The 24,825-nt window shown below is 35.7% G+C and overlaps 1 protein-coding gene and 1 long non-coding RNA gene across 2 annotated transcripts; both read left to right on the forward strand.

The window, feature by feature from the left end:
• Positions 1-4,094: 4,094 nt before the first annotated feature.
• Positions 4,095-24,237, forward strand: LOC114325532 (nucleoside diphosphate kinase homolog 5-like). Its single transcript, XM_028273604.2, has 4 exons — positions 4,095-4,285; positions 6,213-6,479; positions 22,611-22,920; positions 24,025-24,237. Exons 1-4 carry the CDS (start codon positions 4,142-4,144, stop codon positions 24,225-24,227), a joined length of 924 nt encoding a protein of 307 aa, XP_028129405.1. The 5' UTR covers positions 4,095-4,141; the 3' UTR covers positions 24,228-24,237.
• LOC126887012 (uncharacterized) lies at positions 7,005-7,835 on the forward strand. The gene is made up of 2 exons (XR_007698918.1): positions 7,005-7,334; positions 7,391-7,835. It is a non-coding gene; the product is annotated as an uncharacterized LOC126887012 (long non-coding RNA).
• Positions 24,238-24,825: the final 588 nt, after the last annotated feature.

Below are 24,825 nucleotides of genomic sequence, written 5' to 3' on the forward strand. Positions count from 1 at the left end.
CCTAATGAAGCTTCAATATATACTGCCGAATTATCAGCTTTATTACTTGCGCTAAAATATATAGCATCTGTTGGCATGGACAATTATATCATTTTCACCGATTGTAGAAGTATTGTGGACAAACTCACTTCTATCCAATCGACAAAAAGTCTAAACCACATTGAGATAGAAATTAAGAGTCTGTATTATGATATTACTTCCTCGGGCAGTTCAATTATTATTTGTTGGGTTAGAGGACATTCTGGAATATTTGGAAATGAAGAAGTCGACAAATTAGCTAAATCTGCAGCTTTAACCAAACGAAACATAAACAACATACTTCTACCAGTAACCGATATAGATAATATCAGTAAAAACCATTGCAAACAAAATTGGCAACGTGTATATAACCAAAGTACAACGGGAATAAATTTTAGAAATTGCCAACCACTAATTCCCAATGAGAGATGGTTTAAACAAGAATCAAATAGGCTATTTATAAAAACAATAAACAGAATGAGGTCAAATCACGCACTAACCCCAGCATACAAACACAGCATAGGTATCAGTGATAACCCATATATTGCGCCTGTTGTAACGGTCACGTTACAAAATTAGCTCTTTAATTATTATTATAATTATTTTTCCTCGGTCTCCATTTAAATTCTCTAATTTCTCGTATAGGACTACTGGGGTGACGTCATACCTCGGTGATGGAACGTACTCCACCTATCGAGAATGATTTCGTTTTCTGAGAGAGTTTGACGTTTACATTGGCGGAGAAGCGCCTCTCGTTCTTTACTTGACTGTTGGCTGTTGTGTCGAATAGAGGTACCATATAGAATGGCGGATGATTTCATCCAACTTATTTTATAACATCAAGCAATTTAAAGTAAAGTAAAAAGTTACCACCAAGGATTGTCTGGAGTGAGGAGACATGTGGGTGACAACTCCTGTTGGAGTCTAAATAGGAATCATTCAGTGAGATCTACTTTTTCATAATAATTTTTTTATGTATAGCCTTGTTTTTTGTTATGGAACATTTGATATACTTGGTTCATTTTTAAACTTTCTTAGTCAATCTATTAAGGGAAGGATATAGATTATTTCGATCTTTATATTATCTTTATATCGATCTTTTATATTAATGTGGTTTTTGGTTTTACATAACCAAACATTTTTGAAGTCCTCAAATTAATATTGAAAATAATTACCATTTCTCTGTAGGTTTTAAATTATTCAACATCCAATATTTTATAAATTCAATATATTTTTACAGATATTTCCTCAAATAAATCATTTCAATGTCATTTGTCCATGTATTCACACTCAAAACAGTTCAAGGTTACCTGAGATTGGTTTTTGTTCCAGTTTTAATGGTCGGTTTTTCTATACTATTGCTTCTAAAAAGTTCCTCAATTATTTCTTCTTCCCTTTACTTTTTGCTCATGTTTAAAATGAGAAATAAAACTGGGAATGTTTTTTAGCCATTTGGGAGAAACCCTACCATGAAGTCATAGACCTTATTTGACCACCTAGAGAAACCACTACAGCCACAGTCAAGTCACCATTGGGAATATGTCTAATTGGGAGCAAGCTATGGGAGCGTTCCAGCTCAATTTTCGTCTTGACACCTGGGCCTATAGGAGTCATGGGGTCGCACCATCCTGGTGCATCATTTTCTAGGATGCAACCGCAACCTCGTTTGGGAACATTTAGTGAGGTGTTTTAGTAACTATTGGTTTTTTTTTATATTTCAGACTATCTGTTAAATACACTATGTTTTTTTTCCAGATTTAGGTTACCTCTGGTTTTTTTTTGACATATTTGTATATTAGATTATTTGGTTCCCAAACTTTGTATCTACGGTAACTTCTTGTGCACAGGAATAAGCCTAGAGAAAATTAGGTTTTTAATACTTTATTATTGCTTTGATATTGGTTTATGTAATTCGGTTAAATTTATTTTGTAATATTACTTGCTTGTTTCCCAGATATTTTACTGTTATTCGCTTTATTCCGTTTGTTCGGTTAATTTAGGTTATCGTCGGTATTTATCTCAACTTCATTTCTATTTCATTCCTTGTATATTTAACTTGCGTACTTCATTATTGTATTTTCCCTTAGTGAGGCTTGGGCCTATTTATTTGTAGTATTTTCATCTTTGTCAGTTTCTTTTAGTTGTACGTAGCAGGCGTACTTTAACCATTTGGTAGAAGACTTATGTAATTTTGTACCCTATATGTTAGTGAGAGGTACTTATACCTGTAATTTTGTAACAGGTAACATTGTTGTTATCTTAGGTTGAACATAACTTTTGCAAACTTTTGTCATGTTAGAGTCACATAATATGAACTTGTTTAACTCAGAGATTGTTAAAAATCTGGTAGTTCATTTTAATAAATGTATTTATTTTGTATATCAATTATTTTATTATTCCTTTATGTTCATTATTACAGGTTTAATATATTTAATATTTGAAAGCAGTATAAGATACCTGTGAAAATGATCGAAGATCATTTTCATGGCGCCCATGATTTGTGAGTTTTCTTTATTTTGTTCGTCTTTAGCAATTATCCATCTTCATTCAGTTTCAGTACATTATTCTTATTTCATTATTTCATCTTTTAGTCATCATTACTATCTATATAGAGCTACTGTTCTTCGACAGGCATGCAAACGAGCCGTATCCATCCTTGAGTGTCAAGTGGTTTTCTTGCATCTCTTGCTAGCCAACTCTATTCAGTTTGCCTCTGTCTCTTCCCACTTCTACTTCTATCCCTTCTAATCCCCCTTTCTTCAGTACTCCTGCAAAGTAGTATTTTTTCCTATTGCGGCTTCTCACCGTAGAAGTCACTTCACCTTTTCTTTACAAACCCCACACTCTCTTCATTTTTAGTTACCTAGTCTTTTCTTTTTTTTTTCATTACTTCTGTTGGAGTATATCACTCCAACAGATTATCATTTTTGTTACACTGTGATGGAATGGGAGATCTACAGCACCTAATATTGGAGTGTGGACAGTACAGACAAAATATTAAAGTGATGTATGAAAAGTTAATTGATCTAAATTGTCCTTTACCTGTCAATTTAAACGAAATTCTTTTTCCAAAAAATAAGCAGACGTTAAAATGTCTTTACGAATATGTAACGTCCTGTAAATTTAAATTTTAAATAGGCTTAGATAATAAAATTAAAAATTGTAAAAATATCACACAAAATTGAAAAATGTATTCATTAATATATTTAACACCCTGTAAATTTAGATAATAAGTAGGCTTAGATATTAACTTTAAATTGTTATTGTAATACCATACAAAAAAAAACAAATAGTCTGGCTAATTGGCTATGTCAAAGCCATTAATAAAAAAAAAAAAAATTGTAGTTATACACGAAAAATAAACTTGAAACCATAATAAATGTGCCAGTTCTCATATTTATGTCATTGCATCGCAAATTCCATTTAAAGAAATTTGCGATACATTTTTGGAAATTTTTATGGTTTTAAGTTATTTTTCGGGTATAACTACAATATTATGAAAAAAATTATGTTGCCTCGCACATTTAAAATACGTTTATCTCGAAAACGGTTGAGTTTAGCGAGATGAATGTAGTATATCTTTTTAAAGTAAAAATATTAAGAGAATAAAAGTTTTGATCCAAACAGTATGTAGAGTCGGTAATAAAAATGGAACCTATTAAATGAGCGCTGAAAGGCGTATGTGGCGCCCTCTGGGTAATACACCATTTTTGGTTGCGAATTTAGATTTCTTGTCCCAAAAAACTCCCGTTTACCAAATTTCGTGTTATTATCCTATGCCTGTTGGAAAATATTCAAGAATAAATAAAATAAAATAAAAGTTTAACTTTGACACCCTGTATTTCGGTTATTATCAACTTTCGTACTAAGGTAAGTTAGCTTAAATCGACCTATTTTAACCTCAGGAACCTGAGGTTACGCTATGGCCCATTCTTTACCTACGCTATGACCCTGTATATTTTTTGTACTCCTAATTTTGTATAAGTTCGATTCTCAGAAAACTGTTTGTATACACTTATTGGACACTTCTAAAACTGTTCAGAGCAGCTACCTTACCCTATTAAAAATATGTCAAAGTCAAATTTTAACAGTTCAATAGTATTTTGACTGTTATTTTTTTAAAATGTCGAATTATAAAGATGTACAAGCAAATTCAAGAGATCGAATACGTTTGTTAAATCAAGAAACCGTCAAAACGGGGGTGCCGTTCAATCTAAACACACAAAGAAGCCATACACCTTTGAGTACTTCAGATTCGTCATGTCACGTAAGACTTGTTCAAAAATAATTTTATCTCAGCTTACATTTTTGATACTTTCTTGAAGACTTCTTCTTTAAGTGCCATCTCCGCGGCGAAGGTTGGCAATTATAATGGCTATTCTGACCTTCGAGGTAGCTGCTCTGAACAATTGCCTTGAGTTGTAACCAAACTATTCTCTCAGGTTGAAGAACCAGAAAACAAAAATATTATATTCTTACTGGTAACTTCTTTTTTATTATTGCTAACGAGATATGCTTTCTTGAATAAGTCAAGTCAAGAGTAGCATTCTTCTTCTTACAGTGCCCTCTCCTCACCGGAGGTTAGATACTACAATTCCAAACTCTTTTCTTCAGCTGTTCTTAATAGCAGTTCAAAATTTAGCCCTGTCCATTGTCGGATGTTTCTGAGTCACGATAGTCTTTTCCTTCCTGTAAGTCCTTCCTATAAGTCTTTTCCTTCCTCGATCTTTCCTTTCACTATAAGTTGAGCATATTGGTAATACTGGAAACCTATTGCCGCAACTTTGGATTAGAATCAGGAAAGTTGTGCTTAAAAATTTAGTGAAAAGTATGCCAATACGTTGCCAAGTAGTTATTGAGGCTCGTGGAGGACACACTGCTTATCAAATAGTTTTTTGTTGGATGTTGAAAATGCAAGCAAGCAAGCATAGTGATTTAACCCAGCCTGAGAGACTTGCTCACCCCTAGAGAATGACATTCGGGTGATACAATTCATTGGGGCGAGGAGGATTAACTCCCGTAAGCAGGAATCACTCCACCCCGCTTCAATGCTCCAGACCATCCACTTACCCCCCGATAGCACTCTGATGCGCTATAGGGGCTCTCAATCAGCAAAGTGCTTATCATATGGGAGTCTTGGGTACACGGACTCCCATATGAAATCCTACCCCGATCAATGCAGGCCAGCGTGAGGCGCTCTATTCCCGCTATCTCTAGTGACTTATCTTCGATCTGTTTTGCTTGCTCGGGCGCCGAGTCCCCGCTCTGGGCTATGTCCAGTTCGGCGACTCGGCGCTCGAGGATGTGGGCCCCTCATGCCCTTTTTTGGGTTTTGTTACTAATATTTTTTTTTGTGGCTTTCGCCTATTGTTAATATTTTATTGATTTGTTTAGTGGCTGAAGCCGTTTTGAAGTTTTTTTGTATATTTTTTTTGAGGGATGTCTGAAAATTATAAAAATCAACATTAATAAATATAATGAGATGCCAAAGGTGAGCAAGTTGTCTTCTTTTGATAGAGCTACGATTATCTAGCCTTTATTATATATTTAATAATATTTGTTGTTTGGGTCTCCTATGTTTCCATCTATGGTACACATCATACCTTAATATCTCTTGCAAGATCCGGTTTGGGTGGTCTTCTAGCTCAGCAAATTTTGTTCTGGCTTTTTCCTCCATAATATCCAGTACTCTTATTTGTTTTAGGTCTCTAAATAAGAACCGTTCGGCGACGTATCTGGGCACGTTTGCAGCTTCTCTGAGGCAGTTGTTGTGTGCCGCTTGTATCTTCTTTTTGTTACTTTGACTTATGTGACCCCATGCAAGAGATGCGTATGTAATTATATTCGGGTGTTACAAGAAATTTTGTTAATTTTAGTTTTTAATTTTTTTAGGAATCTTTTGAGTTGGTAGATTTTTTGTACAAAAGAAATGTAGTGATATTAATTTATTTTATAATATAGAATTTTTATCATTTACGTTTGAATATTTTTGATTTTAACGCATTTTCTGATAATATCCCTTTCTTTTGACGAGCAGTTTATTTCTTTAAATTAAGACATTAACTTTAGTGTTAACAATAATTTAAAACTGTTTATTAAGTAAATCTCCTCATATTAATTGGTAACAATGGTAATACATTACATATATAATATATGTATTAAAAAATAATATATATCATGTATTATTTTTTCAGTCATATCAAGCAAAAGACACTGTTCATTATCTTTCACCAGCAACAACGCCTGCAGTAACAGAACTGGAAGGCGATATTTACTATCAACAATTCGCTGAATATGAGCTACCGCCACAAGGTGATCATTACGGGAGTTCTTCTGCTTCTACTTTATCTTGTAAAGAACCTGACTTGCAAAGAACGTTGGCGATAGTGAAACCGGATGGAATGAAATATAAAGATGTTATTGTTAGAGCTATTAAAGGCGCTGGTATAAAAATTCTGCAGGTAATTATACATATTCATTAACATTCTAGACACTGAGAAGGTATCTGTCATGCCTTATACTGTCAGGGCCGCGCCGTCCACGTGTGCAATGTGTGCGGCGCACACAGGCGCCAGCAATTAAGGAGCGCCAGTAGAGTTATTCTAGAGAATTTTTAGTTATTGTTTAAAAAATTGCTTATTTTTTGGGCGCCATTAAATGTTTACACATAGCGCCACACAGGCGCTACCACGTACCGGCGCAGCACTGTATACTGTGAACTCACAAATAATAAGATTCTAAAACTGTTTTCTTGCGACATGTCTAATTTAAGTATTGTTTATTTGACGTTTCGATTTCCACTCCGGAAATCGTTCTCAATAAAGATAGTTCTAAAAATTCTGTGAACATTATCTAGATTTATTAGGTTATGTACGTATTTTCAAACATTGGTCGCGTTAGTCGCGTTCACCAGAATAATCCGAGTGCAATCCGATTAATTTGCGCTGAAACGCTGACAGTTTTTTTACTAGTGAACGACCGACGTTTGACATTCGATTGAGAGTGTTCTGTGTTCCATTTGTTTATGTTTTTATTCTTTGTTTATATAATTTATAACCTAGACAGTTTTGTTTTTAAATAAAACTGAAACTGTGTCTAAACTGGTCTAAACTGGTCTAAACCAATGCTAAACTAAAATGGATAATATTCTTGAAGAATTTTTGTTTGGGGACGAAATTAGCAAATGCCGTTATACATTTAGCAGATGTACCTACCTCAAATTATTCCAGAAGGATGAGATGAAATTAAATATATATAAACCATAATTCAATATCCAATTTAGAGAACATTTTCCTATGTCCAGAACTACTTTCCAGGTAAAATTGTATAAAAAATTAATAACATCATGTATATTATATTGTTATATTTCCAGGAACTATTTAATTGTATTGGTCATATCCACCAATTTGAAAACAGAATAATTCTATTGGAAAAAAATTAATGTTTATGATTTGGATGCTAAGTAAACCAGAGAATTTGTTGCTGGGGATATGTTTGGTTTGCCAAAGAGCTCTGGACATAAGATTTTCACCCAAATAATATAGAATTACAAAAAATTGGAAATAACTAATCTTGAATATCAATGTGTATATTGAGTTTAATTTTATTGTAAATATTCTATAATATAATTTTATTGTAAATATTGTATTAACCCATTTGTGGACACATCTTCATATGCAGACAGTAATTTCCCTTTGTAAGTACATGCATATATAGTCGTATCTGCGAATGGGTTAATTGTAAATCGTAATCAATAAAAATTTTTTGTGAATCAATAAAAAACTGGTTTGTTTGAAAATAAATGTAGTACAAATGTGTTCATAATATTTATTTTCATGCTTAGATAAAAACTAAATGTATTGTAACACAACCTTTCATATATCTTCCGCCTCCATTGTTAAGCAGAATTTGTTAACAAGAATTGTCCCTCCATTCTTTTTTTAATAAGAGGAATTTCTTCCTTAGAGTTCCTAGTATTTGGTTGTGGCTCTAAAATTGCATTTGTTTCACTGAGAGCATCTAAAAGGTCTCTCAATCCTTATTTCGTTTGACATAGCCATACTCGTAGAAATAATTATATCTGTATTGATGGTATTATCAGAGAACAACAAACACATGGTGGTCTTCAGAGTGCTCCCAACCAACAGTACCTTATGCTGCTCCGTTTTCTTTTACTGTTTTAACCCTTATCCGAGCAAGTGGGGCTCAATAGGCCCGAAACGCCATGTCTTTTATATGGAAGTAAAATGTCTTGCCCAGATAAGTATTAAAGTGAGCTTTCTCGTTTCAGAATTTTTTATCGAATACAGCTTCAAGATAACGTAACCATGCAAAATAATTATTTTTTCCCTTTATAGGATGCCAGCAACAACTTTGTAATGTAAGATTGCTTGGAAATGTGCTTCTGAATGAGCATCATAAAGGGATGTCTACTGCATTCCCAGTTTATCTCAAGAGTTAGTTGGTTGTGATCAAAGAATCTTATTAAAAAATAGATTATATCTCCCTCTAGTTCTTTTTTCATAGTACTTATATTAAATTTGGAGTAGGTATGCCTAATTCCATGAAATGACAACAAATAATATGATTGTAAATAGTTTTGAAAAAGCTGTTTAAACTGTATAATTAAATTTTTTTAAAACATCTACTTTTAAAAATTTCGTACCTAGGCCTGGATCCCGCATACCAAAAAAAAAGTTGATTAATAGCAAGCTGAAAATTTGTTAATAGCTTAACGGTGTCTAGTTGGACACACTTTGATGTATAGAAACACTGGAACAGGGAAGCCTTAATTGTGGAAGGTGCCATCCTGACAAGTTTATGATTGTGAAAACTAGCAGGTTGTTTTTAAGTTTATTAAATAGCAAACTTTGTATATAATATATGAAAAAATTTTTGTCTGAAAAATATGTTGGGCAGTTGGCTGAAAGACTTCGGTCGATGGCCTTTTGGTACATTGTAACAATAAAGTATGTCTCTCTCTATGTTGGGCATTTTAATAATTCCGACACGTAGAACATGTCAGAGGATAGGAATTATATTGGTGGTAAATAGCAGTCTGATTTTGCATGCTAATGAAAGAGTAGCAAATCAATTGGAAGTTCTGTCCGACACAATACATGAGACGTTTTTGTAGTCTGACGTTCGAAACCTGTAACCTGTTCAACGATTAAAACTTCCCGTTCCAGTGTTTGTTTTAAATTAAAACATCAAAGTATGTCCTACTATACACCATTAAGCTAATAACAAATTTTCAGCTTGCTATTAATAAACTTTCTTTTGGTATGCAGGATCCAGGCCTATTAACTATTTAACTCGAGCAAATTCCATTTTACCAGCGACTATAAATCTCATTCAAAATTCGGCATATCTAGATACTCCTCATTAACTTAATGAAATCTTAGTTTGAACTAATAAAATGCAAATTTAGAGGATTAAAATTTGATACAGAAAATATTCGATTAACGAACATTGTGTTTTACACAATTTTATAATATAGAAGGCAATAATGTTCTGGATAAATGCAATATTGAGTAGGTATGCTAAATAAAGAAATTAATAATATAACGGTGGGTGAAGAAGAATAAAAAATTGGAAATATTATTGAAAATAACTAATAATATTGAGTATTATTGTATAGGTACCTACCTACCTATATTAAATTTAATTTTATTGTAGGTAAATATTAATTACAAATAGTTGGTATGCAATCAATACCAATTTTTATAAGATTTGTGAATCAATCAAAAACTGGATTGTTGGAAAATAAATGAGGTAGGTACCTACTATACAGATATTGTGTTAATATTTCTAGTAACTATATAAATAAAAAAACACAAATATTTCTAACTTAATTTAGATAATAACTATATATATAGGATACATATTAATAATACTAAAATAAGAACTACAAATATTTACAATAAATTACATACAATAATTATTGTATTTATATTCAATTTTAATTAAATTGTCCATTTTACTTTGAACTTAATTTTAAAGTTGGCGGGATTCAGCTAGCACAGCACAATAACAAATTTAAGGCTGAATAAAATGGCGAGCGCTTCCAATCCGATTAATTCAGCGCACCGTTCACTAGTAAAAGAGCTTCCAATCCGATTGCAATCCGATTCCAAGCTCTCTGTTTGATGAACGCAACCATTGATATATTTGGCCTAGATCTCACAGGCTACAGCAAGTAGCCTGTGAGGTAAAGTAGTAGTAAAAAATTACTTGAAGGTGATGTTATAACCCTAGGGGTATCAAATTCTGACTATGTTTTGTGTTAATTTATTTGTGAAAACAGTATCAAAGATGTGGTTATATACAATTAATTTTTTTAGTTTTGTAGATAGAGTGTATTCGTGTATTGTGTGTGAGATTGTTGTGAATTGTTCTTTGACTTCCTTTATTCCGCTATTGTTGGTATGTTCTTTTTGTTGACTTCTTTTTTTTTTAATTGGCAACCAAAGCCTGCTGCATTCTACTGATGAGTTTGCTACACATTTCTTTTCGTTAAGTAGGATGAAAACGGCTTCTTTGACTTTTATTCTTTTTTATGTCTGTTTCTTTCATAATTATTGATGCATCTTTCCATTATAGGTACTCTGTGCTCCTTGTCCCAGGTAGGGGAAAGGCGGGCAAAACGGGGTAGCTGCCTAAAACGGGGTACCCCCTTTTTTTTAATATCACTCGCTCCATCTATACGACGTTAATGAAATTATATTATAGACGCCTGTTTACGCCTTCTGTCATAAAGCAGATATAATTAACTGTTAGTCGATTGTTGCGAAGTGAAGAGTACATGTGCGTTTTTAGTTAACCAAGTTATAATATCGGCCGAAAAATAATCCATCGTTAGTATTACTAAAACAATTTATTATTACTCTGGGCTAATTAGCAAAATACAAGGAAAAGTTATTTACCAGCAATTTTATTGCTGGAATCGAATCTTATTATTGTATGTATTAATAATATAGATATGCAAAGTCCGCAGATAGTGTGCTACTTTTTTTATAAACAAAATGGCGCCCGAAAATCGTGCTTTTTTGCAATTTTTCTTTATATCTCCAAAGATTTTAACTTTAGACCAAAAACACCCAAAAAAAAATTCACCGCAATTAAATTCTGCATAGAGACGTGTTTTTTTCGATTTACTTCGACGAAAACTTTCCCCGGAAAAAGCGGGTTTTTTCAACAAAATCTTTAATTTTCAACTAAACTTTTAGATAGGTAGTTGTTAATTAATAATTAAATAACTTGGTAACGTAAAAGCCCTTTCCGTATATATTATAATTCCAGAAGTCTATGGAAATTGAATGAACAGTTTAGCAACAATTAAAATGTTAATTAAAAATTTACAGTCGCTATAATAACGACAATAATTATGATGCATAAGAATAACTATGATTTTTTCATAAAAAGACACTATACCTATCTAATGTACTTTACAGAATTGAAATTGGGCTATTTAAGCGGCCTCAGGAATATTTTAAAATTATAAACAATTTTTTGGTTTATAAACAAATAGGATATCTCGGGAAATATTAAACTAAATTAAATTGTGAAAATGGTATTCGAAAGACAGCGGCAGGACGCTTCTTTTAAAAGAAAAAACGTTTAATTATGACGAGTGGTTCCTGAGATACAACCGGTCAAAGTTGACCGGAATTTACGGCAAAGATATAAACAATAGGATCATAATTTTCAAACCATCACATTTTTATTTTTGTCCTCTTTCTCCACACAAATTTTCATATCTTTAAAATCCTCATAACATATATTATTATAATAAAAACTATCGATAATACGTGTGAAAATTGCCAAAAATAGCAAAATTAAAATCAAAAATTAGGTTGGAGAAAATGTAACCCTCAAAGTTCAAAATCGGTATACGTTAACAAAATGCATTTTCTCGGCTTCCCATGGAGCAATTTCCTTCATTCTTTTTTTGTTCCCTAATAACTCGAGTAGAGCCATCGAACTAACGCATTATTAAATGTCAAACTTGCTTTTGTTTTGTTATAATAGATTAATTTATTTATAAGAACAGAAAATTACATATTTTTTCCAGTTGTAGGCTTTTTTTAGATACACTCACTACCAGTGTACCTTTTAAAGTTAAAAACATAAATATTCTCATTTGAAAGCTGTATAATTATTTAAACAATTTTTATTTAAACAAATTAAAATATTGTGTTGCAATAAATAAATTAATTTATTATAACAAAAAAAAAGCAAGTTTGACATTTAATAATGCGTTAGTTCGATGGCCCTACTCAAGTTACTTGGGAAAAAAAAAGAATGAAGGAAATTGCTCCATGGGAAGCCGAGAAAATGCATTTTTTTAACGTATACCGATTTTGAACTTTGAGGGTTACATTTTCTCCAACCTAATTTTTGATTGGAATTTTGCTATTTTTGGCAATTTTCACACGTATTATCGATAGTTTTTATTATAATAATATATGTTATGAGGATTTTAAAGATATGAAAATTGGTGTGGAGAAAGAGGACAAAAATAAAAAGGTGATGGTTTGAAAATTATTATGGGGTTTGTTTTGGTTGGATCAGGGAGAGCAGCATATGTGCCTCCTGATGAGAGACTAATAAGTTTCGAAACCGGTAGAGGTGCTTGCAGCACTCTCTGATTGGACTGGAATATGGTTCGGCTGTATTTTCGTTTTGCAACGAAATTGAAAATGGTTATTCATTTTTGATTTACATTTACTCTGTGTGGAGTATGAAGGGAACCAGTCTCGTTGGAACTTTACCGCGCTGAGCAGATGTGACGTGAATTGTAAATTGTAGAATTCCCTCATCTTCCTTAGTCTCAGCATCCGTATGGCTTGCAAATTGTAGAAGCCTCGGAGGTGTAACCAGAGAAGGTTCCCATTGTTTTCATTCTGGTGGGATATGTTATATGCCATTAGAGTGAAAACTTAGTCTTTTGCTAGCAGTTGCCGCTAGGGCATCTATGCCATTTCGTTCGTTGCAATTCGGGACTGCACGCTGGGGTTTGTTTTGGTTGGATCAGGGAGAGCAGCATATGTGCCTCCTGATGAGAGACTAATAAGTTTCGAAACCGGTAGAGGTGCTTGCAGCACTCTCTGATTGGACTGGAATATGGTTCGGCTGTATTTTCGTTTTGCAACGAAATTGAAAATGGTTATTCATTTTTGATTTACATTTACTCTGTGTGGAGTATGAAGGGAACCAGTCTCGTTGGAACTTTACCGCGCTGAGCAGATGTGACGTGAATTGTAAATTGTAGAATTCCCTCATCTTCCTTAGTCTCAGCATCCGTATGGCTTGCAAATTGTAGAAGCCTCGGAGGTGTAACCAGAGAAGGTTCCCATTGTTTTCATTCTGGTGGGATATGTTATATGCCATTAGAGTGAAAACTTAGTCTTTTGCTAGCAGTTGCCGCTAGGGCATCTATGCCATTTCGTTCGTTGCAATTCGGGACTGCACGCTGGGGTTTGTTTTGGTTGGATCAGGGAGAGCAGCATATGTGCCTCCTGATGAGAGACTAATAAGTTTCGAAACCGGTAGAGGTGCTTGCAGCACTCTCTGATTGGACTGGAATATGGTTCGGCTGTATTTTCGTTTTGCAACGAAATTGAAAATGGTTATTCATTTTTGATTTACATTTACTCTGTGTGGAGTATGAAGGGAACCAGTCTCGTTGGAACTTTACCGCGCTGAGCAGATGTAACGTGAATTGTAAATTGTAGAATTCCCTCATCTTCCTTAGTCTCAGCATCCGTATGGCTTGCAAATTGTAGAAGCCTCGGAGGTGTAACCAGAGAAGGTTCCCATTGTTTTCATTCTGGTGGGATATGTTATATGCCATTAGAGTGAAAACTTAGTCTTTTGCTAGCAGTTGCCGCTAGGGCATCTATGCCATTTCGTTCGTTGCAATTCGGGACTGCACGCTGGGGTTTGTTTTGGTTGGATCAGGGAGAGCAGCATATGTGCCTCCTGATGAGAGACTAATAAGTTTCGAAACCGGTAGAGGTGCTTGCAGCACTCTCTGATTGGACTGGAATATGGTTCGGCTGTATTTTCGTTTTGCAACGAAATTGAAAATGGTTATTCATTTTTGATTTACATTTACTCTGTGTGGAGTATGAAGGGAACCAGTCTCGTTGGAACTTTACCGCGCTGAGCAGATGTGACGTGAATTGTAAATTGTAGAATTCCCTCATCTTCCTTAGTCTCAGCATCCGTATGGCTTGCAAATTGTAGAAGCCTCGGAGGTGTAACCAGAGAAGGTTCCCATTGTTTTCATTCTGGTGGGATATGTTATATGCCATTAGAGTGAAAACTTAGTCTTTTGCTAGCAGTTGCCGCTAGGGCATCTATGCCATTTCGTTCGTTGCAATTCGGGACTGCACGCTGGGGTTTGTTTTGGTTGGATCAGGGAGAGCAGCATATGTGCCTCCTGATGAGAGACTAATAAGTTTCGAAACCGGTAGAGGTGCTTGCAGCACTCTCTGATTGGACTGGAATATGGTTCGGCTGTATTTTCGTTTTGCAACGAAATTGAAAATGGTTATTCATTTTTGATTTACATTTACTCTGTGTGGAGTATGAAGGGAACCAGTCTCGTTGGAACTTTACCGCGCTGAGCAGATGTGACGTGAATTGTAAATTGTAGAATTCCCTCATCTTCCTTAGTCTCAGCATCCGTATGGCTTGCAAATTGTAGAAGCCTCGGAGGTGTAACCAGAGAAGGTTCCCATTGTTTTCATTCTGGTGGGATATGTTATATGCCATTAGAGTGAAAACTTAGTCTTTTGCTAGCAGTTGCCGCTAGGGCATCTATGCCATTTCGTTCGTTGCAATTCGGGACTGCACGCTGGGGTTTGTTTTGGTTGGATCAGGGAGAGCAGCATATGTGCCTCCTGATGAGAGACTAATAAGTTTCGAAACCGGTAGAGGTGCTTGCAGCACTCTCTGATTGGACTGGAATATGGTTCGGCTGTATTTTCGTTTTGCAACGAAATTGAAAATGGTTATTCATTTTTGATTTACATTTACTCTGTGTGGAGTATGAAGGGAACCAGTCTCGTTGGAACTTTACCGCGCTGAGCAGATGTGACGTGAATTGTAAATTGTAGAATTCCCTCATCTTCCTTAGTCTCAGCATCCGTATGGCTTGCAAATTGTAGAAGCCTCGGAGGTGTAACCAGAGAAGGTTCCCATTGTTTTCATTCTGGTGGGATATGTTATATGCCATTAGAGTGAAAACTTAGTCTTTTGCTAGCAGTTGCCGCTAGGGCATCTATGCCATTTCGTTCGTTGCAATTCGGGACTGCACGCTGGGGTTTGTTTTGGTTGGATCAGGGAGAGCAGCATATGTGCCTCCTGATGAGAGACTAATAAGTTTCGAAACCGGTAGAGGTGCTTGCAGCACTCTCTGATTGGACTGGAATATGGTTCGGCTGTATTTTCGTTTTGCAACGAAATTGAAAATGGTTATTCATTTTTGATTTACATTTACTCTGTGTGGAGTATGAAGGGAACCAGTCTCGTTGGAACTTTACCGCGCTGAGCAGATGTGACGTGAATTGTAAATTGTAGAATTCCCTCATCTTCCTTAGTCTCAGCATCCGTATGGCTTGCAAATTGTAGAAGCCTCGGAGGTGTAACCAGAGAAGGTTCCCATTGTTTTCATTCTGGTGGGATATGTTATATGCCATTAGAGTGAAAACTTAGTCTTTTGCTAGCAGTTGCCGCTAGGGCATCTATGCCATTTCGTTCGTTGCAATTCGGGACTGCACGCTGGGGTTTGTTTTGGTTGGATCAGGGAGAGCAGCATATGTGCCTCCTGATGAGAGACTAATAAGTTTCGAAACCGGTAGAGGTGCTTGCAGCACTCTCTGATTGGACTGGAATATGGTTCGGCTGTATTTTCGTTTTGCAACGAAATTGAAAATGGTTATTCATTTTTGATTTACATTTACTCTGTGTGGAGTATGAAGGGAACCAGTCTCGTTGGAACTTTACCGCGCTGAGCAGATGTGACGTGAATTGTAAATTGTAGAATTCCCTCATCTTCCTTAGTCTCAGCATCCGTATGGCTTGCAAATTGTAGAAGCCTCGGAGGTGTAACCAGAGAAGGTTCCCATTGTTTTCATTCTGGTGGGATATGTTATATGCCATTAGAGTGAAAACTTAGTCTTTTGCTAGCAGTTGCCGCTAGGGCATCTATGCCATTTCGTTCGTTGCAATTCGGGACTGCACGCTGGGGTTTGTTTTGGTTGGATCAGGGAGAGCAGCATATGTGCCTCCTGATGAGAGACTAATAAGTTTCGAAACCGGTAGAGGTGCTTGCAGCACTCTCTGATTGGACTGGAATATGGTTCGGCTGTATTTTCGTTTTGCAACGAAATTGAAAATGGTTATTCATTTTTGATTTACATTTACTCTGTGTGGAGTATGAAGGGAACCAGTCTCGTTGGAACTTTACCGCGCTGAGCAGATGTGACGTGAATTGTAAATTGTAGAATTCCCTCATCTTCCTTAGTCTCAGCATCCGTATGGCTTGCAAATTGTAGAAGCCTCGGATGTGTAACCAGAGAAGGTTCCCATTGTTTTCATTCTGGTGGGATATGTTATATGCCATTAGAGTGAAAACTTAGTCTTTTGCTAGCAGTTGCCGCTAGGGCATCTATGCCATTTCGTTCGTTGCAATTCGGGACTGCACGCTGGGGTTTGTTTTGGTTGGATCAGGGAGAGCAGCATATGTGCCTCCTGATGAGAGACTAATAAGTTTCGAAACCGGTAGAGGTGCTTGCAGCACTCTCTGATTGGACTGGAATATGGTTCGGCTGTATTTTCGTTTTGCAACGAAATTGAAAATGGTTATTCATTTTTGATTTACATTTACTCTGTGTGGAGTATGAAGGGAACCAGTCTCGTTGGAACTTTACCGCGCTGAGCAGATGTGACGTGAATTGTAAATTGTAGAATTCCCTCATCTTCCTTAGTCTCAGCATCCGTATGGCTTGCAAATTGTAGAAGCCTCGGAGGTGTAACCAGAGAAGGTTCCCATTGTTTTCATTCTGGTGGGATATGTTATATGCCATTAGAGTGAAAACTTAGTCTTTTGCTAGCAGTTGCCGCTAGGGCATCTATGCCATTTCGTTCGTTGCAATTCGGGACTGCACGCTGGGGTTTGTTTTGGTTGGATCAGGGAGAGCAGCATATGTGCCTCCTGATGAGAGACTAATAAGTTTCGAAACCGGTAGAGGTGCTTGCAGCACTCTCTGATTGGACTGGAATATGGTTCGGCTGTATTTTCGTTTTGCAACGAAATTGAAAATGGTTATTCATTTTTGATTTACATTTACTCTGTGTGGAGTATGAAGGGAACCAGTCTCGTTGGAACTTTACCGCGCTGAGCAGATGTGACGTGAATTGTAAATTGTAGAATTCCCTCATCTTCCTTAGTCTCAGCATCCGTATGGCTTGCAAATTGTAGAAGCCTCGGAGGTGTAACCAGAGAAGGTTCCCATTGTTTTCATTCTGGTGGGATATGTTATATGCCATTAGAGTGAAAACTTAGTCTTTTGCTAGCAGTTGCCGCTAGGGCATCTATGCCATTTCGTTCGTTGCAATTCGGGACTGCACGCTGGGGTTTGTTTTGGTTGGATCAGGGAGAGCAGCATATGTGCCTCCTGATGAGAGACTAATAAGTTTCGAAACCGGTAGAGGTGCTTGCAGCACTCTCTGATTGGACTGGAATATGGTTCGGCTGTATTTTCGTTTTGCAACGAAATTGAAAATGGTTATTCATTTTTGATTTACATTTACTCTGTGTGGAGTATGAAGGGAACCAGTCTCGTTGGAACTTTACCGCGCTGAGCAGATGTGACGTGAATTGTAAATTGTAGAATTCCCTCATCTTCCTTAGTCTCAGCATCCGTATGGCTTGCAAATTGTAGAAGCCTCGGAGGTGTAACCAGAGAAGGTTCCCATTGTTTTCATTCTGGTGGGATATGTTATATGCCATTAGAGTGAAAACTTAGTCTTTTGCTAGCAGTTGCCGCTAGGGCATCTATGCCATTTCGTTCGTTGCAATTCGGGACTGCACGCTGGGGTTTGTTTTGGTTGGATCAGGGAGAGCAGCATATGTGCCTCCTGATGAGAGACTAATAAGTTTCGAAACCGGTAGAGGTGCTTGCAGCACTCTCTGATTGGACTGGAATATGGTTCGGCTGTATTTTCGTTTTGCAACGAAATTGAAAATGGTTATTCATTTTTGATTTACATTTACTCTGTGTGGAGTATGAAGGGAACCAGTCTCGTTGGAACTTTACCGCGCTGAGCAGATGTGACGTGAATTGTAAATTGTAGAATTCCCTCATCTTCCTTAGTCTCAGCATCCGTATGGCTTGCAAATTGTAGAAGCCTCGGAGGTGTAACCAGAGAAGGTTCCCATTGTTTTCATTCTGGTGGGATATGTTATATGCCATTAGAGTGAAAACTTAGTCTTTTGCTAGCAGTTGCCGCTAGGGCATCTATGCCATTTCGTTCGTTGCAATTCGGGACTGCACGCTGGGGTTTGTTTTGGTTGGATCAGGGAGAGCAGCATATGTGCCTCCTGATGAGAGACTAATAAGTTTCGAAACCGGTAGAGGTGCTTGCAGCACTCTCTGATTGGACTGGAATATGGTTCGGCTGTATTTTCGTTTTGCAACGAAATTGAAAATGGTTATTCATTTTTGATTTACATTTACTCTGTGTGGAGTATGAAGGGAACCAGTCTCGTTGGAACTTTACCGCGCTGAGCAGATGTGACGTGAATTGTAAATTGTAGAATTCCCTCATCTTCCTTAGTCTCAGCATCCGTATGGCTTGCAAATTGTAGAAGCCTCGGAGGTGTAACCAGAGAAGGTTCCCATTGTTTTCATTCTGGTGGGATATGTTATATGCCATTAGAGTGAAAACTTAGTCTTTTGCTAGCAGTTGCCGCTAGGGCATCTATGCCATTTCGTTCGTTGCAATTCGGGACTGCACGCTGGGGTTTGTTTTGGTTGGATCAGGGAGAGCAGCATATGTGCCTCCTGATGAGAGACTAATAAGTTTCGAAACCGGTAGAGGTGCTTGCAGCACTCTCTGATTGGACTGGAATATGGTTCGGCTGTATTTTCGTTTTGCAACGAAATTGAAAATGGTTATTCATTTTTGATTTACATTTACTCTGTGTGGAGTATGAAGGGAACCAGTCTCGTTGGAACTTTACCGCGCTGAGCAGATGTGACGTGAATTGTAAATTGTAGAATTCCCTCATCTTCCTTAGTCTCAGCATCCGTATGGCTTGCAAATTGTAGAAGCCTCGGAGGTGTAACCAGAGAAGGTTCCCATTGTTTTCATTCTGGTGGGATATGTTATATGCCATTAGAGTGAAAACTTAGTCTTTTGCTAGCAGTTGCCGCTAGGGCATCTATGCCATTTCGTTCGTTGCAATTCGGGACTGCACGCTGGGGTTTGTTTTGGTTGGATCAGGGAGAGCAGCATATGTGCCTCCTGATGAGAGACTAATAAGTTTCGAAACCGGTAGAGGTGCTTGCAGCACTCTCTGATTGGACTGGAATATGGTTCGGCTGTATTTTCGTTTTGCAACGAAATTGAAAATGGTTATTCATTTTTGATTTTTATTATCCTATTGTTTATATCTTTGCCGTAAATTTCGGTCAACTTTGACCGGTTGTATCTCAGGAACCACTCGTCATAATTAAAAGTTTTTTCTTTTAGAAGAAGCGTCCTGCCGCTGTCTTTCGAATACCGTTTTCACAATTTAATTTAGTTTAATATTTCCCGAGATATTCTATTTCTTTATAAGCCAAAAAATTGTTTATAATTTTAAAATATTCCTGAGGCCGCTTAAATAGCCCAATTTCAATTCTGTAAAGTACATTAGATAGGTATAGTGTCTTTTTATGAAAAAATCAGTTATTCTTATGCATCATAATTATTGTCGTTATTATAGCGACCGTAAATTTTTAATTAACATTTCAATTGTTGCTAAACTGTTCATTCAATTTCCATCGGCTTCTGGAATTATAATATATACGGAAAGGGCTTTTACGTTACCAAGTTATTTAATTATTGATTAACAACTACTTATCTAAAACTTTAGTTGAAAATTAAAGATTTTGTTGGAAAAACCCGCTTTTTCCGGAGAAAGTTTTCGTCGAAGTAAATCGGAAAAAACACATCTCTATGCAGAATTTAATTGCGGTGAATTTTTATTTGGGTGTTTTTGGTGTAAAGTTAAAAATCTTTGGAGTTATAGAGCAAAAATTGAAAAAAACACGATTTTCGGGCGCCATTTTGTTTATAAAAAAAGTAGCACACTATCTGCGGACTTTGCATATCTATATTATTAATATATACAATCATAAAATTCGATTTCAGCAATAAAATTTCTGGTAAATAACTTTTCCCAAAAATGGCCTATTCTCCGATAATCAGCCCAGACTATATTTAATATCATTACTTACAACGAACAGTGAATGTATTATAGAGTATTCGTTTGTCATTATGTTAAAAAATAAAAACTTGTAATAATTTAAACAGGTCATAATCTCAAAATCTGCTCTTTGGGCAAAATGGGGTACCAATAGGTATAGGGTAAAATGGGGTACCCTTTTTACCATACCTATTGGTACTCTTTACCCTTTTACCATACCAAATAAGATAGCCGATGATCAATCCAAATCACAGACGAGTAAGAAATAGCAATTGAATAAAACTAAAAAAGTAGAGTCAGATTCAGAAGGCGAAGATAGTGACACTGACTGGTTCTGCGGAAACTTTTATTCAAGTTCCACAGAAGGATGGATAAGCTGATCCAGTTGCCTTAAATGGGCTAAAAATTCATGTGCAGGTGTAGAAGATGAGTATGATGAAGTAGTACTTGTATACGAATTTTGTCAATAGGCTTTTCTTGGTTTCAATTTGGTACCCCATTTTACCCTATACGACGGGCATAATGGGGCAATTTACATTAGTTTCTGTTTTTTCATATAACAAAAAAAACTTTGACTTTTTTTAAATTTAAATTATATTAATAAATAGTTACTACTATAACAAGGATATTTGTCTTATGTTAAGACCTTAAAAGTTACAGATTTTTTTTAAATCCCAATTTAAACCTTAAGTATCCCATTTTGCCCGCCTTTCCCCTGTTTGCGTATCTGGCATTTCTCGAAGTCTCTGTTCCTGATGTATTTTTCATGTTCGTTTACCCTGACACTTAAAGTGGTCTTAAATTTCTCCCAAATACAAATTGCTGCATTCGCAGAGTATTTTATAGATGCAGTATGCAGGTTTTGGATCTTTCCTGTGTGTTGTTGGATTTAGTTTTGGACAGGATAGATCTGAGTATTGGTTTTTCTGAATGTTGTTCTTGTACGTTGTAGGTACTTGTTTGCCGTCCTTTTTAATTTTTCTGATAAACTGTTTACATATAGTGTTGTTCTTATCTTTAAATCCCTTCCTGTCAGTGTCTCTGGAATGCTTGTGGCGTTTTGTTGTTTCTTGTATGTAATCTTGTGGAATTCCTTGTTTATGAATGATAACGGGTAGTCATTTTTAGTCAAAAGCTTTTAAAAGCAGGTTTTTTTCTTCCTGAAATGCATTTTCATTTTAGCAGGTACTTTAGGCCCTATCATATAGGGATTTGACAATTCTTATCTTGATGTTTATGTTGTGGTTGGATGGGTAATTTAAATATCTACTTGTGTGGGTTGGTTTTCTGTAGACTTTGGTTGCATAATCCTGTATCTTCTTTTGTAATTAGCACATCCAGAAAAGGAAGTGAATAATTATTGTTTTCCTGTTCCATGGCGAATTTGATGGATTCTTCTTTATTGTTGATGTCCATCAGAAATTTGTTCAATACATTTGTTCTATCAAACATTAGTTAATTAATTAAAATAGTATATTGTACAGCAAGTGAGAAAAAAGACATATTTCTCACGGGCGCAGAAGTTTGTTGTGAAGTCTCGCAAATCAAGCGAGGGAGAAATATGTCATTTTTTCACGTGTTGTACACTGTACTTTTTCCATGGATGCGTTTTTGTCAAGAGTTCAAACTTCAAAATTAAATCATTTAGGTGCTTTTAGGTATATTATATAAGCCTAAATTGAAACAAAATACATTATACACATGTAGGTATTTAATATTCTTAATATTTATATATCTACTTTATTTATTTAAAATTATAATTAACAGTTATAGTTGAACAGTTTTAAAATGTAATTCCTGGTAAGTTTTGTTTCAACACATTTTGTTTAACAACACTAATGGTGTTTGTATTCTGCATGTTACCATGGAAACGGCGATCATATGTATATGGAAAAAGGGCGGAGAACCCGTGAGAAAAATGGCCGATTTTTCTCACTGCGTGAGAAATTGTTCGTTTTGAATGTATGTAAGTAGTAGGAGAAGATGCACATTGTATAGCATCCATAGAAAAATGTAATTTTCATTACACCAATAATTCTGGCCCAATCCCATATACACATATATGTACTTACTTAAATTAACTTAATTTTTATTGTTTAATTTTTAGGAAAGAATCGTCCATCTATCACCCGAACAAGTTTCAGAAATTTACGCTAAGCAATATGGCACCCCCTCATTTCCTCACGTTGTAATATCAGTGAGTATTTCACCGATATTAGTGCTGTCGCTTGCAGAAAAAAACGTGGTGGACAAATGGAAAACTATGGTCGGGCCGTATGGGCTCTTAAGAGAGGAATGGTTTTTTCCCTACAGTATTCGAACTCGGTTCGGAATTCAGTCAGATATTACGGACGTTCTACATGCTTCAGAAAATATTACAGAAGCTAAATGGGAGAACAGATACTTTTTTCCTCGAAGTAAGTTTTTTACAAATAGTCCTCTACAACAAAAGGGATTTAAGCGTAGCTTTTAAAAGGGCATGGTAATTTTTTCCCGTGGCAGATTTTATCTGATTAAAACTCATAGAAAATTCTAGAGCACTGACAGGTTTTTTTGCACTAATACCTGTTGGGTATTAGTGTAAAAAATGTTCACTTCCGAGAAGGGGTGGCATTCACCCTCAAGATAAAAACGCAAGTTGTCACCTTGTAACTTTTGCCTCTTGAGGTATCCTCTAACTACTCACCAGTCACAAATTTTCATGAAAATCGATGGCGATTCAACGAAATCAGAGGTGAATCCTTCAGTAACTGCACTATAAATTATGTTATTTTATCCTACTCCTATTCGCTCCGTGCATGACTGACGTGACACCTAGCGTAGTCGCCTGAAATTTTTGGCGAACACAATTTGACGTTAAACATATGATACACATATGACATATTTGACGTTAATGTAATATTTTACCATTTTTGATAAAATTTATTATACAAACAATAAGTTCGAGTGTCAAATAAACGTCAAATTAAAAAGCGGATATTTGGAAGTATTCTGAAGAAAATATCAATTTTAAGAGTTTTTCTTTGCTTTTTTGTTATAGTCCAGTTGTCGATGTTAACATTAGTTAAGTGTACATCGAAAGCAATAATTAGGCAGTGTGAATTAGTAACAGATTTTAACATTAGCTGCGTCTATTGAACTACTAATTTTGTGGTGTGTGTGTCAAATACACACAAACTGAATATAGACGACGATAGGAATATACCACCAGATCGGGAAGGAAAGAAAGTCAGTATGAAAATATAAATATGTATTAAAAATCAAAACGGCAATAATATGGTAAGGGAAATATCTATTGGAAAAAATTATTATTCAATCATTATTCGCCAAAGTTGTCATAGCTTCGTGTATCCCCACCATGGTCACACACGGAGCGAATACATAAGCAAAATGATGAAGTTATTAAATTTTAATCCAATTTTGATAAATATTCCAATTTTTTTGAAGGCTTTAATTAAAGGTATGCCTTTTAGGCTACATAATTCGGTGTACTATTGTTTCTTATATTGTTTATATTATAGATATTTTGGAGCCCATACCTATATATGAAGAAAAGGTTTCGGACTATATACAGAATCGTATAGCTTCTGTCTTATTAGAAGGCTTGATACAAGTGGTTAAAAATAAACCAATCGATCCTGTTCTCTCTCTAGCGGAATGGCTTCTGCAAAATAACCCATACCAGCCGAAGTTTCCTGAAAAAATAGCTCTGAGTCCTCTTTAACTACACCAATAGTTATAGAATAAATGTTCTATATAGAGCTAATTTTAAGTTTATTTTTATCTAGTTTTTGTTTATATTTTAAACTTTTTGTGCTCAATTTTTAGAGATTGGCTGAACAGGTGCTTTATATATAACTTTTTGAACAAACGTCAATGTTCGCTAGAAAGTGAGAGCTAGCCGTGTTGAATACAGTATTTTGGTCATATAACTCTATGTCATGTGCCCTTCTTCCTCATCCTACTATGTTCATCAATCTCAGATCATCCTCCTTGTCATCCAAGCATCCTGTTATGGACTGTTCAACTATGTGTCTTTTGGTCTTTCATATTATTTTTGTAGTGCCTTTCGTATACAGGGTGGTGAATTGGAAAACGGGCCATAGGAAACTCAATGTACAATTCTTAACTGTTGAATTCCTGCCTCCCTAATTATTCTACATCAAAAGACATGAGAAACTATTTGTAGAGGATTGAAATCTTTATTGAAAACAATTGTTAAAATTGTTCTACGAATTAAACACATTCCAAAATTTTGTAAAATATAATAAACTTTATCAAAGTGTTTGCACAAATTTAGGCCACACACAGTGCAAGAATGT

Source organism: Diabrotica virgifera, chromosome 1, assembly GCF_917563875.1.
Source record: "Diabrotica virgifera virgifera chromosome 1, PGI_DIABVI_V3a".
Classification (NCBI taxonomy): domain Eukaryota; kingdom Metazoa; phylum Arthropoda; class Insecta; order Coleoptera; family Chrysomelidae; genus Diabrotica; species Diabrotica virgifera.